Source organism: Ranitomeya imitator, chromosome 8 (genome assembly GCF_032444005.1).
Source record: "Ranitomeya imitator isolate aRanImi1 chromosome 8, aRanImi1.pri, whole genome shotgun sequence".
NCBI lineage: Eukaryota > Metazoa > Chordata > Amphibia > Anura > Dendrobatidae > Ranitomeya > Ranitomeya imitator.
The window spans coordinates 190,496,592-190,514,588 of NC_091289.1; the positions used below are offsets into that span (position 1 = coordinate 190,496,592).

A 17,997-nucleotide genomic window follows, 5' to 3' on the forward strand; every position below is an offset into this window, starting at 1 on the left:
AAGAATATAACTACTATAATACTGCTCCTATGTACAAGAATATAACTAGCATAATTGCTGCCCGCTATGTACAAGAATATAACTACTATAATACTGCTCCTATGTACAAGAATATAACTACTATAGTACAGCCCCTATGTACAAGAATATAACTACTATAATACTGCCCCTATGTACAAGAATATAACTACTATAATACTGCCCCTATGTACAAGGATATAACTACTATAATACTGCCCCTATGTACAAGAATATAACTAGTATAATACTGCTCCCTATGTACAAGAATATAACTAGTATAATACTGCTCCCTATGTACAAGAATATAACTAGTATAATACTGCTCCTATGTACAAGAATATAACTACTATAATACTGCTCCTATGTACAAGGATATAACTACTATAATACTGCCCCTATGTACAAGGATATAACTACTATAATACTGCCCCTATGTACAAGAATATAACTACTATAATACTGCTCCTATGTACAAGAATATAACTACTATAATACTGCTCCTATGTACAAGAATATAACTACTATAATACTGCCCCTATGTACCAGAATATAACTACTATAATACTGCTCCTATGTACAAGAATATAACTACTATAGTACAGCCCCTATGTACAAGAATATAACTACTATAATACTGCCCCTATGTACAAGAATATAACTAGTATAATACTGCTCCCTATGTACAAGAATATAACTAGTATAATACTGCTCCTATGTACAAGAATATAACTACTATAATACTGCTCCTATGTACAAGAATATAACTACTATAGTACAGCCCCTATGTACAAGAATATAACTACTATAATACTGCCCCTATGTACAAGGATATAACTACTATAATACTGCCCCTATGTACAAGAATATAACTAGTATAATACTGCTCCCTATGTACAAGAATATAACTAGTATAATACTGCTCCTATGTACAAGAATATAACTACTATAATACTGCCCCTATGTACAAGAATATAACTACTATAATACTGCCCCTATGTACAAGAATATAACTAGTATAATACTGCTCCCTATGTACAAGAATATAACTAGTATAATACTGCTCCTATGTACAAGAATATAACTACTATAATACTGCTCCTATGTACTAGAATATAACTACTATAATACTGCTCCTATGTACTAGAATATAACTACTATAATACTGCTCCTATGTACAAGAATATAACTACTATAATACTGCTCCTATGTACTAGAATATAACTACTATAATACTGCTCCTATGTACAAGAATATAACTAGTATAATACTGCCCCTATGTACAAGAATATAACTAGTATAATACTGCTCCTATGTACAAGAATATAACTACTATAATACTGCTCCCTATGTACAAGAATATAACTAGTATAATACTGCTCCCTATGTACAAGAATATAACTACTATAATACTGCCCCTATGTACAAGAATATAACTAGTATAATACTGCTCCTATGTACAAGAATATAACTACTATAATACTGCTCCTATGTACAAGAATATAACTACTATAATACTGCCCCTATGTACAAGAATATAACTAGTATAATACTGCTCCCTATGTACAAGAATATAACTACTATAATACTGCTCCTATGTACAAGAATATACCTACTATAATACTGCCCCCTATGTACAAGAATATAACTACTATAATACTGCTCCTATGTACAAGAATATAACTAGTACAACACTGCTCCCTATGTACAAGAATATAACTACTATAATACTGCCCCTATGTACAAGAATAACTAGTATAATACTGCTCCCTATGTACAAGAATATAACTACTATAATACTGCTCCTATGTACAAGAATATAACTACTATAATACTGCTCCTATGTACAAGAATATAACTACTATAATACTGCTCCTATGTACAAGAATATAACTACTATAGTACAGCCCCTATGTACAAGAATATAACTACTATAATACTGCTCCTATGTACAAGAATATAACTACTATAATACTGCTCCTATGTACAAGAATATAACTACTATAATACTGCTCCTATGTACAAGAATATAACTACTATAATACTGCCCCTCTATACAAGAATATAACTACTATAATACTGCTCCTATGTACAAGAATATAACTACTATAATATTTCTGCTATGTACAAGAATATTGCACATTTTGTTTTTGCAGGGTGCATTCAGGCCCATCAATGGTGATCTTGTAATAAATAATTTTTAGTTATATAGCGCCAACATATTCCGCAGCACTGTACATTATAGAGGGGACTTGTACAGACAATAGACATAACAGTATAACAATAAACACAGATCAAAACAGATACCAAACGGAATGAGGGTTCGGCTGCTTGCAAGCTTACAATCTATGAGGAAAAAGGGAGACACGAGAGGTGGATGGGAACAGAACATGATGCGAGGAATCTGATTGTTTAAGTTTTTTGAATGGGCCACACAGGGATAGTTAGGTTAATGCGTTGAGGTGGTAGGCCAGTCTGAACAAATGCGTTTTAGGGCATGAATAAAATGGTGGGGATTGGGGATTAATCGTATTATCCTGGGTAGTGCATTCCAAAGAATTGGCGAAGCACGTGAAAAGTCTTGGAGACGGGAGTGGGAGGTTCTGATTATTGAGGATGCTAACCTCAGGTCATTAGCAGAGCGGAGGGCACGGGTAGGGTGGTAGGCTGAGACCAGGGAGGAGATGTAGGGTGGTGCTGAGCCACGGAGTGCTTTGTGGGTAAGGGTAGTAAGTTTGTACTGGATTCTGGAGTGGATGGGTAACCAGTGTAATGACTGGCACAAGGCAGAGGCATCGGGGTAACGGTTGGTGACGAATATGATCCTGACAGCAGCATTCAGGAAACTAGGGGCTTGCACCTCTGTGATGCACTAGTAGTGCCAGGCAGCCCATCTATTCAAATAGTAGGGTCGTGTAATAGGCCATCGGCCGCCCACTGCGCTATACCCGTGTGTGACTTTCGCTGTATTGTAAGCTTCATCTGTCTGCAATCCTTAATACTATGCAATCACCCCCTCCATGGATTGTTCGGCTGATAGTGGTGGTATCGTCAGTATTTTGCCCCTGTGTTACCTCCTGTGGTGGTGGTGGGAGGGTCTGCTGCATCCTGTTTGGACATTTTCCTTTGTGACTTTGGCTGGTAAATACCATTGCCTTTTTGTTACGTATATAATTGTTTTCAGGTGAGGTAACAAAAACCTGGTGACAGATTCCCTTTAGGGATAGCCATCAATATCAAAGCTCTAGAAAACCTTATGTTCTTTCATACTTTGTTTCTTTTCTTCGGTGCATCCACTTATGTAAAGTTTTCAGCTGCTTTTAATTCTGGCTTCTGCCCCAGGCTGTGAATGGGGCTCCATTCCATCATATGCCAGAGCTTCATCTGACTTGGGAGCCTCTTAAATCTATTCTTTCGGATTTTTCTGGGAAGGTAACAGAAGATTCCAGCAAACCCTTCATCCTGGAAGCAGCCCCAGGTGTCCAGCAGCCATGCAGTCCTGACATGTACTCTGTCCCTCCGCCCTAAGCTTTCTATGGCTCTGGTCACACTATCAGTATTTCACATACCGGTAAGTATTTGTAAATCAAAAATACAGAAGTGGTGACGTTTTTCTATTATACTTTTCTCTGATTGTAAGCCAAAATAGGGTGAGGAACAAATACTGATATTTTGGGGGGTGTAATCGGCCCCTGTATAAACAAAAAGGGCTACAGTACAGAAAATTCTTACAGATCGATGCATTTCATATTCTCAAGAACGAAATCCCGGCTGACTGTTTACAGTACCAGATATTATGGCAGCACAGTCCTGTCCACCAGCTACTTCACCCTGATGTGTTAGAGCAAATGATTAATGTTGCTCTGTACAACATTGCTGTATGCCCACAGCTGTCCCTATGCATCCATACTATGGACCTATGCTACCAAATGCACTTTATTTTCCTCCTTTAAAACAGAACTTTTACGGAAGAAACTTATATAAGTGATGCAAACTTCCAGGAAAATGAAAAAAATAAATAAATAAATAGTCGCAATGAATGGGCATCACATTATGGATCAGTAGATCCACAATAGAAAAATATTTAGAACTGAGAGTCCTCAGTGGTTGACACCTAATGGCGAACGGAAAAGATGGTAACAAATTGCAGCTTTCGAGACTACGCTGGTCACTTCATCAATACAAATTCTGAAAAAAACACGTATTTATGCACAACACAGCACAGAAAAAAATGCCAGAGATCAGACAGGTGACGTGAAGCAGAACCACCATTATGTGAGTCCATAAATATTGGAACAGTTCATAGATAAGGAGCGTGAATGTTTTATTGTCCTCTGATTGGGGTCTGGTTCTATGTTACGAAGACTCTCAATTCTAAATATTTTTCTATCTACCGGCTAACAGTGTACCAAGATATATATATCTATCTTTCGTAGATCCACAATAAAGTCATTGCAGCATGAGGCCCACAAGGAAACTTACTGACCCCTTAGCAAACAGTAGCAAAATATCATAAAGCTAAAGTAATTTTTACAGTTAGTTATGAAAAAAAAAAAAATGTAAAGAAATTCTTTACATGTGGCCATCTACACCTCTGTCAGGCACCTTTGGATTCACACAAACTGTACCCGGCATAAAGTGGTTTAAAATAAAGTTGAAGCTACAAAAGTTTAGAAGATTATTTTTTCTGTGATCCATGTTTGGCCTCAGGGACAGACTAAATAATCTCCTGATTTCACATAAAACTTGCGGAGCGCAGAGAACGGGCTTCCTGTGTGAAGGGCAGTCATTGATACTATTCTCCTTGAGAAGGCGGCGGGGAGGACACTAACATATATATATATATATATATATATATATATATATATATATATATATATATATATATATATATATATATATATATAGTGTGTGTCCCGGTTAGAGCCTGTGACTCTCCCATGTTGATGGAAGTTTGCAACATTTTTCAGAGATCTGAGGAAAGGTCAAAGTGTTTGTTTTGTTTTTTTAAAGTGATCATAACATTTCTAGAAATTGAGAAAAAATTGTCCCTCTCTAATTATCATAACGCTTATATACATAGATTGTGCTGACACCTTTATAACAAATTTGCAGTTTCGGGGCATTTTGTAACAATTATCAATTAAAACTTTTTTGTTATTATTATTAAAGACAAATTAACTGGATTTTTCCTCTTATCAATTTCAATTATTAAACATTTATGAAAGTCTTAAAATGTAAATCGTACAAGCAAAACATGGATGTGTTAAATCTCTCTACCAGGGAGAGGAGGGAAAAAACCAAACAAACACAAAACGATACAATGTCTGTATCTAGGTGACAAGTGCAGGAAGACCCCTGTATAAAGTCCAGACCCCAGAAAGTGGAGGCTTCTGCTGGAACCTCTCTTCCTGGGGTGTAGATCTCACAACAATGGCTGGTCAGGGAGGAGTTTGGGGGGTGGGAGAGTGGAGGAAGAGGCGGGTGGGGGACACTTTGTTCCCCTATAAAATCCCAGACTAACTATTTGGGTTAACCCTTGCAAGTTTAGAAAGTGCCCGAACTTTAGCCAAGTACATTAACCTATTTGCGACCGAGAAATAATTGTGGATGGTGCGACCAGAAAGTGCTGCACCCCAGTAATAGATAGGGGACAGGCGTGAGATGAGGGGCTCCGGGCGGGGGACCCCCGGGGAGGAGGACTGGGGTGCAGGGAGGGAGCACGGAAACTGCAGAAACAAGGAGGAAAGTTTTAGAGAGCAGAACTCACCGATCAGACCCCCGACCAGGAATGCCAGCACTTGGAAGACCAGCAGTATGCCCCCCATCAGGCACAGCTTCTTGGTGCTCATGTTCTCTATGATGGCCCCCGCCATGGCAGCTCTCAGCGTGTAAATTCCTGGGGAGCCCGGACTCGCACACAGCGCTCTGCAGCCTCCAGATTATCAGCCGAAGCTGCCGCAGCCTCCAGGTCACGTGACGGGGCTCTGCACCTCCCCTGCCTGCTCTGCTGCAGCTGCACTGCCCCTCAGTGACCAGACCAGTGACCAGCAGCCACTCATCTGTGCTGCCCCTAATGCCCTGCACCCACTCATCTGTGCTGCCCCTAATGCCCTGCACCCACTCATCTGTGCTGCCCCTAATGCCCTGCACCCACTCATCTGTGCTGCCCCTAATGCCCTGCACCCACTCATCTGTGCTGCCCCTAATGCCCTGCAGCCACTCATCTGTGCTGCCCCTATTGCCCTGCACCCACTCATCTGTGCTGCCCCTAATGCCCTGCACCCACTCATCTGTGCTGCCCCTAATGCCCTGCACCCACTCATCTGTGCTGCCCCTAATGCCCTGCACCCACTCATCTGTGCTGCCCCTAATGCCCTGCACCCACTCATCTGTGCTGCCCCTAATGCCCTGCACCCACTCATCTGTGCTGCCCCTAATGCCCTGCAGCCACTCATCTGTGCTGCCCCTATTGCCCTGCACCCACTCATCTGTGCTGCCCCTAATGCCCTGCACCCACTCATCTGTGCTGCCCCTAATGCCCTGCACCCACTCATCTGTGCTGCCCCTAATGCCCTGCACCCACTCATCTGTGCTGCCCCTAATGCCCTGCACCCACTCATCTGTGCTGCCCCTAATGCCCTGCACCCACTCATCTCTGCTGCCCCTAATGCCCTGCACCCACTCATCTGTGCTGCCCCTAATGCCCTGCACCCACTCATCTGTGCTGCCCCGAATGCCCTGAACCCACTCATCTGTGCTGCCCCTAATGCCCTGCACCCACTCATCTGTGCTGCCCCGAATGCCCTGAACCCACTCATCTGTGCTGCCCCCAATGCCCTGCAGCCACTCATCTGTGCTGCCCCTAATGCCCTGCAGCCACTCATCTGTGCTGCCCCTAATGCCCTGCACCCACTCATCTGTGCTGCCCCTAATGCCCTGCACCCACTCATCTGTGCTGCCCCTAATGCCCTGCACCCACTCATCTGTGCTGCCCCTAATGCCCTGCAGCCACTCATCTGTGCTGCCCCTAATGCCCTGCACCCACTCATCTGTGCTGCCCCTAATGCCCTGCACCCACTCATCTGTGCTGCCCCTAATGCCCTGAACCCACTCATCTGTGCTGCCCCTAATGCCCTGCAGCCACTCATCTGTGCTGCCCCTAATGCCCTGCACCCACTCATCTGTGCTGCCCCTAATGCCCTGCACCCACTCATCTGTGCTGCCCCTAATGCCCTGCACCCACTCATCTGTGCTGCCCCTAATGCCCTGCACCCACTCATCTGTGCTGCCCCTAATGCCCTGCACCCACTCATCTGTGCTGCCCCTAATGTCCTGCACCCACTCATCTGTGCTGCCCCGAATGCCCTGAACCCACTCATCTGTGCTGCCCCTAATGCCCTGCAGCCACTCATCTGTGCTGCCCCTAATGGCCTGCACCCATTCATCTGTGCTGCCCCTAATGCCCTGCAGCCACTCATCTGTGCTGCCCCTAATGCCCTGCACCCACTCATCTGTGCTGCCCCTAATGCCCTGCACCCACTCATCTGTGCTGCCCCTAATGCCCTGCACCCACTCATCTGTGCTGCCCCTAATGCCCTGCACCCACTCATCTGTGCTGCCCCGAATGCCCTGAACCCACTCATCTGTGCTGCCCCTAATGCCCTGCAGCCACTCATCTGTGCTGCCCCTAATGCCCTGCACCCACTCATCTGTGCTGCCCCTAATGCCCTGCACCCACTCATCTGTGCTGCCCCTAATGCCCTGCACCCACTCATCTGTGCTGCCCCTAATGCCCTGCACCCACTCATCTGTGCTGCCCCTAATGCCCTGCACCCACTCATCTGTGCTGCCCCTAATGTCCTGCACCCACTCATCTGTGCTGCCCCGAATGCCCTGAACCCACTCATCTGTGCTGCCCCTAATGCCCTGCAGCCACTCATCTGTGCTGCCCCTAATGCCCTGCACCCATTCATCTGTGCTGCCCCTAATGCCCTGCAGCCACTCATCTGTGCTGCCCCTAATGCCCTGCACCCACTCATCTGTGCTGCCCCTAATGCCCTGCAGCCACTCATCTGTGCTGCCCCTAATGCCCTGCACCCACTCATCTGTGCTGCCCCTAATGCCCTGCACCCACTCATCTGTGCTGCCCCTAATGCCCTGCAGCCACTCATCTGTGCTGCCCCTAATGCCCTGCACCCACTCATCTGTGCTGCCCTTAATGCCCTGCAGCCACTCATCTGTGCTGCCCCTAATGCCCTGCAGCCACTCATCTGTGCTGCCCCTAATGCCCTGCACCCACTCATCTGTGCTGCCCCTAATTCCCTGCAGCCACTCATCTGTGCTGCCCCTAATGCCCTGCACCCACTCATCTGTGCTGCCCCTAATTCCCTGCAGCCACTCATCTGTGCTGCCTAAGGCTACGTTCACATTAGCGTTGTGCGGGGCAGCGTCGGCGAGGCAACGCACAATGCATGCAAAAACGCATGCACAACGCAGCTTTTTGTGACGCATGCATTCATTTTTGCATGATTTTTGGTGCAGAAAAAACTGCATCATGCAGCGTCCTCTGCGCCCTGACAGTTGCGCCAAAATGACGCATGCGTCACAAAACGCAAGACAACGCATGTCCATGCGCCCCCCATGTTAAATATAGGGGCGCATGACGCATGCGTTGCCGCGGCTGCGTCAGAGGCTGCCCCGCACAACGCTAATGTGAATGTAGCCTTATGCCTTGCACCCACTCATCTGTGCTGCCCCTAATGCCCTGCAGCCACTCATCTGTGCTGCCCCTAATGCCCTGCACCCACTCATCTGTGCTGCCCCTCATGTCCTGCAGCTACTCATCTGTGCTGCACCTCATGTCCTGCACCCACTCATCTGAGATACATCCTGTATTATACTCCAGAGCTGCACTCACTATTCTGCTGGTGCAGTCACTGCATACATAAATTACATTACTGATCCTGAGTTACATCCTGTATTATACCCCAGAGCTGCACTCACTATTCTGCTGGTGCAGTTACTGTGTACATACATTTCATTACTGATCCTGAGTTATATCCTGTATTATACTCCAGAGCTGCACTCACTATTCTGTTGGTGCAGTCACTGTGTTCATACATTACATTACTGATCCTTAGTTACATCCTGTATTATATCCCAGAGCTGCACTCACTATTCTGCTGGTGCAGTCACTGTGTACATACATTACATTACTGATCCTGAGTTACATCCTGTATTATATCCCAGAGCTGCACTCACTATTCTGCTGGTGCAGTCACTGTGTACATACATTACATTACTGATCCTGAGTTACATCCTGTATTATACTCCAGAGCTGCACTCACTATTCTGCTGGTGCAATCACTGTGTACATACATTACATTACTGATCCTTAGTTACATCCTGTATTATATCCCAGAGCTGCACTCACTATTCTGCTGGTGCAGTCACTGTGTACATACATTACATTACTGATCCTGAGTTGCATCCTGTATTATATCCCAGAGCTGCACTCACTATTCTGCTGGTGCAGTCACTGTGTACATACATTACATTACTGATCCTGAGTTACATCCTGTATTATACCCCAGAGCTGCACTCACTATTCTGCTGGTGCAGTCACTGTGTACATACATTACATTACTGATCCTGAGTTACATCCTGTATTATACTCCAGAGCTGCACTCACTATTCTGCTGGTGCAGTCACTGTGTACATACATTACATTACTGATCCTGAGTTACATCCTGTATTATACTCCAGAGCTGCACTCACTATTCTGCTGGTGCAGTCACTGTGTACATACATTACATTACTGATCCTGTGCTGGGCTATTTCTAATCCTTGCTGTGGAGTCCCCACTATAAATAGTGTATAAATGATTCCTCTGCGATTGATCTACTCTTGTAATGTTACTCGGGACATAGAAGGAAGTCTGAATAGTGACCAACACAAACTTTGTGGGTTTTAATTACGGTAAGCACATCTTTATTAAATTAATAAATGCAATGTATATCATAGTATCATAGAATCTTTAGTTAGGGTTTATTTACCTTTTGGCAGTTTGTAAATAAACAATATTATATATTATATACTCTGCGTTGATTGTTCTGCCCAGTTGAGGTCTAGTACATTTTTCTTCTCCCTATCTTTTTAGATGTTTTTCATTTAAAATGATGGCAGAAATCATGAAAGGAAGGGAGTGCTGGTATTTGTAGTACACGCTGACTGTCCAAGATATCACCAGGGCACAAGATATCCTGGAAGGTGTAGTGCACTGATAAATATATCTATATGATGGATACATACAGCTGATTTACCCCGACTGCTGCAGGTTTTCATTCTTGCCATATAATGAGGCACAGCTCCAATTCCTGTGAGTTCAGAAAAGCAACTATCGCAATTATGACTTGAGATTCCCCAGATTCAATGAACTGATGAATGTTTCCTCAATACTGCAGTGACGTCATGTCTCGGATATATAGCTCCCTGTTGCACACTATTGTGAGATCTGCACAACAGTGAATGAAACACTAAGCCCCATTACACCACTGATAGAAAGCCGACATACAATGGGTCTGTAGAAATAGTAACATACAGGCTGAGATCACCTATTCATCTATCTGCCGAATTGGTGATAACTGTCTGGGGGTCTGAGCACTAGAGTCCCCATTGACGTCACAAATAGGGCTCTATACTTTCCATGTAGCCCTATTACCCTGCATGCATGCCACCTCTCTATTCACTCTCTATGGGACTGCAGAAAATAGCTGAGCATTGCACTCGGCTATCTCCGTCCTATAGACAATGAATGAGGCGGTGGAGGGGAAGCTCATCCAATGCTCAATTCTAATGAGACATTTCACAGAAATGAGACATTTCTTGGGATAATTTAAAAGGGTTAATCATAAAATTTCAAGTTATCCCCTACCTTGGTGACCGCCAGAACCGACACTGATCCTGAGAACAGAATTCTGCAGCACCCAGGGATGAATGGGGCCACGGTGCACAAGCTCAACCGCCGCTCTAGTCATTGACTATGGAACTGCCGGAGAAAGCAGAGTGCAGCGCCCCGCTACTCGTCATAGCAAAAAATGGAGAATAGGATGAGCATGCGCATCTCGCCTTCATTCATGATGGTGCTCTGCAGAGCTCTGTCCTCGAGTAATCGCAGTCGGAACGCCGGCGATCAATAAATTATCCCCTATCCAGTGGATGTGGGTAACTTGCAATTTTGTGAAAAAAACCTTTAACCCAAGAGTTATCAGCTATCCTGCTGATGAAACAAAGCCTTTAATAGATGATTGTATCAAATGTAATAAACAATTAGGAGTCCCCTTACGGGACTAAAAAAAAAACATTAAAGAGAACTTGTCAACAGCTGATTAGTGGGCACTTTTTATTCCCACTGCTCTCTTTATTAGTCATTTTTCTATTTTTTAATTCCTCATACTGTTCCATAGATATCGGCCTTTTTATTTAGTGCTAATTTTTATGGTCTTACCAAGGGGGCGTGACTCATAGGATTCTATGTGGGGGTGTCTTTAGGCTGCTCTGCATAATTATCCTGTTAGTCTCGCCCCCTTGTAAAGACCATAAAAATGAAAAGGTCCATAGCTGTAGAATAAAAAAAAACAAACAGTGAATACGATAAAAAAAAAAATTGTAATAAAAAGTTATTTTACTAAACGAATGATCGTTACAACTGGTACAATTAATATACGGTGCAAGAATAATCTTTAAAGGGACACTGTCACCTGAATTTGGAGGGAACAATCTTCAGCCATGGAGGCGGGGTTTTCGGGTGTTTGATTCACCCTTTCCTTACCCGCTGGCTGCAATATTGGATTGAAGTTCATTCTCTGTCCTCCATAGTACACGCCTGCGCAAGGCAAGATTGCCTTGTGCAGGCATGTACTACGGAGGACAGAGAATGAACTTCAATCCAATATTGCAGCCAGCATGCAGCCAGCGGGTAAGGAAAGGGTGAATCAAAAACCCAAAAACCCCGCCTCCATGGCTGAAGATTGTTCCCTCCAAATTCAGGTGACAGTGTCCCTTTAATCGGTTTTCAACTAATTTGAGTTTTGAGAAGGAACGCTCACCACTGCAGTTTGTTGCCATCAAAATTAGATGTATCCTTAGAGCTATCTCAATATTTGGGAAAGTGTCCTGCACACCCCTTTCCATGATAAGCTTGCACATGAAAAGTTTAGCGCTGTTATCTTTTGGCTCCTAGTCTGGGAATAAATTGGCAAATGTTACAAACTGACACAGTTCATGGATTAATGTAATGTCCAAATCATCTGAATAAAACCTGACGAGTTGCTCTGCGGTGGCCTTAAGTTCGTCTGAAGACAGTTCTTTCAGATGGCTAAAAAACCTAAATTTGCTTGATACATCTTTATATGCTTGAAGACGTTGGTCAAGAGAAGCGATAAACTGATCAATGATAGGCAAGAAAGTTTCTATTCTGTATTTTTCAGAAGGGCTGAATTGTACTTCTTCCGTATGGCCATAATCCAATGGAATGAAACACACGTTTCGGCGCCTGTGTCGAGTTATCGTCTGAACATACTCAGATGAACCAGGCAGCTCTTCGCCCTGCTTCTCATAAATGTTGAAGGAGTCACGCTTTGATGCAACAGTTTTTTAAACTGGTCAGTGACGCCACAGCAGTGTTTAGATCAGTTTTGCGTGTTGCTGAATAGGTAGCGCCTAGAAGCTTCTGTAGGGATCAGAGAAGACTGCCGCATGCCATAAGCTAAGCATTAAGTACAGGGAGGGTACTAAGGAAGTCTGGCTAGGCTAGCCAGGTCAGTGGATGCTGACGCAGGTCAGGTGCCATGATTCTGCCGCTCTGCGCCAGCCACTGAGATGTAGAACCGTAGCCAGGTCCTTACACTTTCAATAATTTCTCTTTTGTTAAATGTTCCTTAACATTAGAAACGGTTCACAGCAAAGAGACGTGTATTTATCCCTATATTGGTGGGAGGCCCCCGCCTGGTGGGTAGCCCAGGGCCCGGGCCCCTTGGGCCCCCCTAAATCTGGGCCTGCTTACACAACCTGGAGGTGTGTTTGGGGTCATTGTCCTGTTGAAAAATAAATGATGGTCCAACTAAACGCAAACCGGATGGAATAGCATGCCGCTGCAAGATGCTGTGGTAGCCATGCTGGTTCAGTATGCCTTCAATTGTGAATAAAGCCCCAACAGTGTCACCAGCAAAGCCCCCCACACCATCACACCTGCTCCTCCATGCTTCACGGTGGGAACCAGGCATGTAGAGTCCATCCGTTCACCTTTTCTGCATCGCACAAAGACACGGTGGTTGGAACCAAAGATCTCAAATTTGGACTCATCAGACCAAAGCACAGATTTCCACTGGTCTAATGTCCATTCCTTGTGTTCTTTAGCCCAAACAAGTCTCTTCTGCTTGTTTCCTGTCCTTAGCAGTGGTTTCCTAGCAGCTATTTTACCATGAAGGCCTGCTGCACAAAGTCTCCTCTTAACAGTTGTTGTAGAGATGTGTCTGCTGCTAGAACTCTGTGTGGCATTGACCTGGTCTCTAATCTGAGCTGCTGTTAACCTGAGATTTCTGAGGCTGGTGACTCAGAAAAACGTATCCTCAGAAGCAGAGGTGACTCTTGGTCTTCCTTTCCTGGGGCGGTCCTCATGTGCGCCAGTTTCTTTGTAGCGCTTGATGGTTTTTGCCTCTGCACTTGGGGACACTTTCAAAGTTTTCCCAATTTTTCGGACTGACTGACCTTAATTTCTTAAAGTAATGATGGCCACTCGTTTTTATTTACTTAGCTGCTTTTTTTCTTGCCATAATACAAATTCTAACAGTCTATTCAGTAGGACTATCAGCTGTGCATCCACCAGACTTCTGCACAACACAACTGATAGTTCCAACCCCATTTATAAGGCAAGAAATCCCACTTATTAAACCTGACAGGGCACACCTGTGAAGTGAAAACCATTCCCGGTGACTACCTCTTGAAGCTCATCAAGAGAATGCCAAGAGTGTGCAAAACAGTTATCAAAGCAAAAGGTGGCTACTTTGAAGAACCTAGAATAGAAGACATAATTTCAGTTGTTTCACACTTTTAATTATAAAAATAATTATATATATAATTCCACATGTGTTAATTCATAGTTTTGATGCCTTCAGTGTGAATGTACAATTTTCATAGTCATGAAAATACAGAAAACTCTTTAAATGAGAAGGTGTGTCCAAACTTTTGGTCTGTACTGTACATGAAGACTAATTTCCAAACAGTCTTGTTTACTCATGAGTGTCGAGCAACCCTGGATGGTCCAGATGGATGGAGTAGTTGATGGTTGGTGGAGGCCACCATGTCGCAACAAGGTTGTGACGTCAGCAAGGAGGTGGAGGAGTCATGTTTTGGGCCGGAATCATGGGGAAACAGCTTGTAGGATGCTTTAAGATTCCTGAAGTTGTGAAAATGACCTCTGCAAAGTATATAGAGTTTCTGACTGACAACTTTCTTCCATGGCATAAAAAGCAGAAACGTGCCTTCAGGAGCAAAATCATCTTCATGCTGACAATGCCCCATCTCATGCTGCAAAGAAACCTCTGAGTCATTGCCTGCTATGGGCAAAAAAGGAGATAAACTCATGGTGCGGCCGCCTGTTATGAACAGGTAATTCAGAACCACAATGGACATTGAAGTTCAGAGCACACAAAGTGACCTGACAATTACCAAAAACAAAGGACGAGCTCTGAGACGTGGGAACTCTGCTGACCGCAATCCCTAATCCTAACACACCACACTAGAGGTAGCCGTGGATTGCGCCTAACGCTCCCTATGCAACTCGGCACAGCCTGAGAAACTAACTAGCCCTGAAGATAGAAAAATAAGCCTACCTTGCCTCAGAGAAATTCCCCAAAGGAAAAGGCAGCCCCCCACATATAATGACTGTGAGTAAGATGAAAATACAAACACAGAGATGAAATAGATTTAGCAAAGTGAGGCCCGACTTACTGAATAGACCGAGGATAGGATAGCTTTGCGGTCAACACAAAAACCTACAAACAACCACGCAGAGGGGCAAAAAGACCCTCCGCACCGACTAACGGTACGGAGGTGCTCCCTCTGCGTCTCAGAGCTTCCAGCGAGCAAGAAAAACCAATAAAGCAAGCTGGACAGAAAAAATAGCAAGCAAAAATAACACAAGCAAAACTTAGCTTATGCAGGAAGACAGGCCACAGGAACGATCCAGGAGGAAGCAAGACCAATACTAGAACATTGACTGGAGGCCAGGATCAAAGCACCAGGTGGAGTTAAATAGAGCAGCACCTAACGACTTAACCTCGTCACCTGAGGAAGGAAACTCAGAAGCCGCAGTACCACTCTCATCCACCAAAGGAAGCTCATAGACAGAACCAGCCGAAGTACCACTCTCGACCACAGGAGGGAGCTTGGCCACAGAATTCACAACAGCTGCCATCTTCCCCTGACCTCAACCCTATAGAGAACCTTTGGAGGATCATCAAGCAAAAGATCTATGAAGGTGGGAGGCCGTTCACATCAAAACAGCAGCTCTGGCAGGGAAGAAATACAAGCAGAAACTCTCCAAAAACTCACAAGTTCAATGGATGCAAGAATTGTGAAGGTGATATCAATGAAGGGTTCCTGTGTTAACAAGTAACTTGGCCTGTTAGGAGGTTTTGGGGTTAAATAGCTTTTTTGTTCAGTGAATGTGACCTCCTAATGCTGCAAATTCCACAAATGAGCATTTACAGTTCTTTAAAACATATCAAATGTATAGAAATTCTACTGTGCCTAATAATTTGGAACAGTGCATTGTGAGGTTTTATTCATTTTGGAAATTATACTGTTATCATTGGGAGGTTTCTTCAATTAAATTTGATGTATAATCTAACGGGTGATGACTTTTATTAGACTGACTGTCATTTGCACTGACCATTTAGGAAAATCCGAGAAAAATATAATTTGCATAATAATTTGGAACACTGTGTACAGCCCAAGATCTCCTAAAAATGCAAAATTGCACCTGCTTTGAAGGTAGAAATGGGCCTCCTTACCTCTTGGGTCCCTGTGTGGCCGACACAGTTTGCACCAATGATATGTCTGCCCCTGTAACAATCTAGATATTTACAATGTATGAAAAATTACAGAATATTATTCAGAAAGCAGTCTAAAAAAAATGGGTGAAATGCATTTTTTTGTGCACTTGATTAAAAAGAAATAAAGAAATATTGTAGTGATTTGGGACTTAGCTGCAATACCACACATAGCCAATAAACAGGTGTGGCGCTGTTTTTTATTTATAGATTTTTTTTTTAGAAAATCATGTTTTTCTAAGGCTGCCGTCACACTATCAGTATTTGGTCAGTATTTTACATCAGTATTTGTAGCCAAAACCAGGAGTGGGTGATAAATGCAGAAGTGGTTCAGACGTTTTTATTTTACTTTTCCTATATTTGTTCCATTCGTGGTTTTGGCTTACAAATGCTGATGTAAAATACTGACCGAATACTGATAGTGTGACGGCAGCCTAATCCTGGATAAGTTTTTTTACTGAACACAATAATGTATGTTTGCATATTATACTAGATTGAGAAGCTTTGGAGAACCTGGCCTCAGACATCACATATGGTATAAATGTCTGTAATTCTGTGGAAATAATGGAACTATATAAATGAATAAATTAAATACAAATAAATTGGATGAATTGATACTATGTAATGAAAATAATAATCTTTATTTATATGCGCCAACATATTCCACAGCGCTTTACAATTCAACAGTTCATATACAAGTCATAAGTAACAACATTCAAACTAAAACAATAATTAAAGCAAAATAATGATGTTCCTGCCCGTAAGAGCTTACAATCTACAATGAGGTGGTGGTGGTGGGGGGGGGGACACAAGGTACAGGGGCTTAGGATACTTTCACACTAGCGGTTTTTGCAATGCATCGTTCATGGGAAAAAAACGCATCCTGCAAAGTTGTTTTCAGGATGCGTTTTTGCCCCATAGATTAACATTAGCGACGCATTGACACACGTCGCAACCGTCGTGCGACGGTTGCGCCGTGTTGTGGCGGACCGCCGGGAGCAAAAAACGTTACATGTAACGGACCGCTTTTTCCGACCGCGCATGTGCGGCCGGAACTCCGCCCCCACCTCCCCGCACCTTACAATGGGGCAGCGGATGCGCAGGAAAAATGCATCCGCTGCCTCCGTTGTGCGGCGCATTCACTGCTAGCGTCGGTAACCTCGGCCCGACGCGCTGCGACGGGCCGAGTACGACGCTAGTGTGAAAATAGCCTTATTTACAATGATGGTCCAGCCATCTTGAGGGAATGAGGATAGATGAAGGCTGCTGGAGGAAATGACCAGACAGTTATTGTGGTGCTCTTGGGTGCAGTGGAGTTTGGTGAAGGGTTATTCTCAGATAGATAGTGAATGGGCGACACACACGGACTTTGATTAGGGAACATAATAGCGCTGCAATATGTGCTCGAGGACACCTACTCCCAGTTTATTGCTTACCCATAGCACCCAACCTGCATACAATTACTGCATGGGCCACACTGAATCTACAGCTAGGGTCGTTTGAAAAAGACCTATCAGAGGGTCGAAACGTCACGCACGCATGCTAATTGATTCTGTACCTTTTTGCACTTTTCAAATTATATGGTGTCAAGAAACTTTAACTTATCCGCACCTCCCACTCCCGACTACAAGACTTCTCCCGTGCTGCGCCAATCCTCTGGAATGCTCTACCCGAAGAAATTAGGACCATCCACAATTTGCATAGTTTTAGGCGCTCGCTCAAAACACATTTGTTCAGAGCGGCCTATCATGTTCCCTAATCAGTTATTTTGTTTGTGTGTAGCCCATTCACTACCTCCATCTATCCCCCACCCCCTGAAGATGGCCGGACCATCATTGTAAATACATCATTGTAAATACACACC

The 17,997-nt window shown here is 43.9% G+C and overlaps 1 protein-coding gene across 1 annotated transcript in view; it reads right to left on the reverse strand.

The window, feature by feature from the left end:
* The window catches only part of WLS (Wnt ligand secretion mediator), a 29,291-nt gene extending 23,190 nt beyond the window's left edge, over positions 1-6,101 (reverse strand). The window contains exon 1 of the mRNA XM_069738239.1: positions 5,789-6,101. Coding sequence (XP_069594340.1) covers positions 5,789-5,894 — 106 coding nt within the window. The 5' untranslated portion in view covers positions 5,895-6,101. The remainder of the gene's footprint in view (positions 1-5,788) is intronic.
* Positions 6,102-17,997: the final 11,896 nt, after the last annotated feature.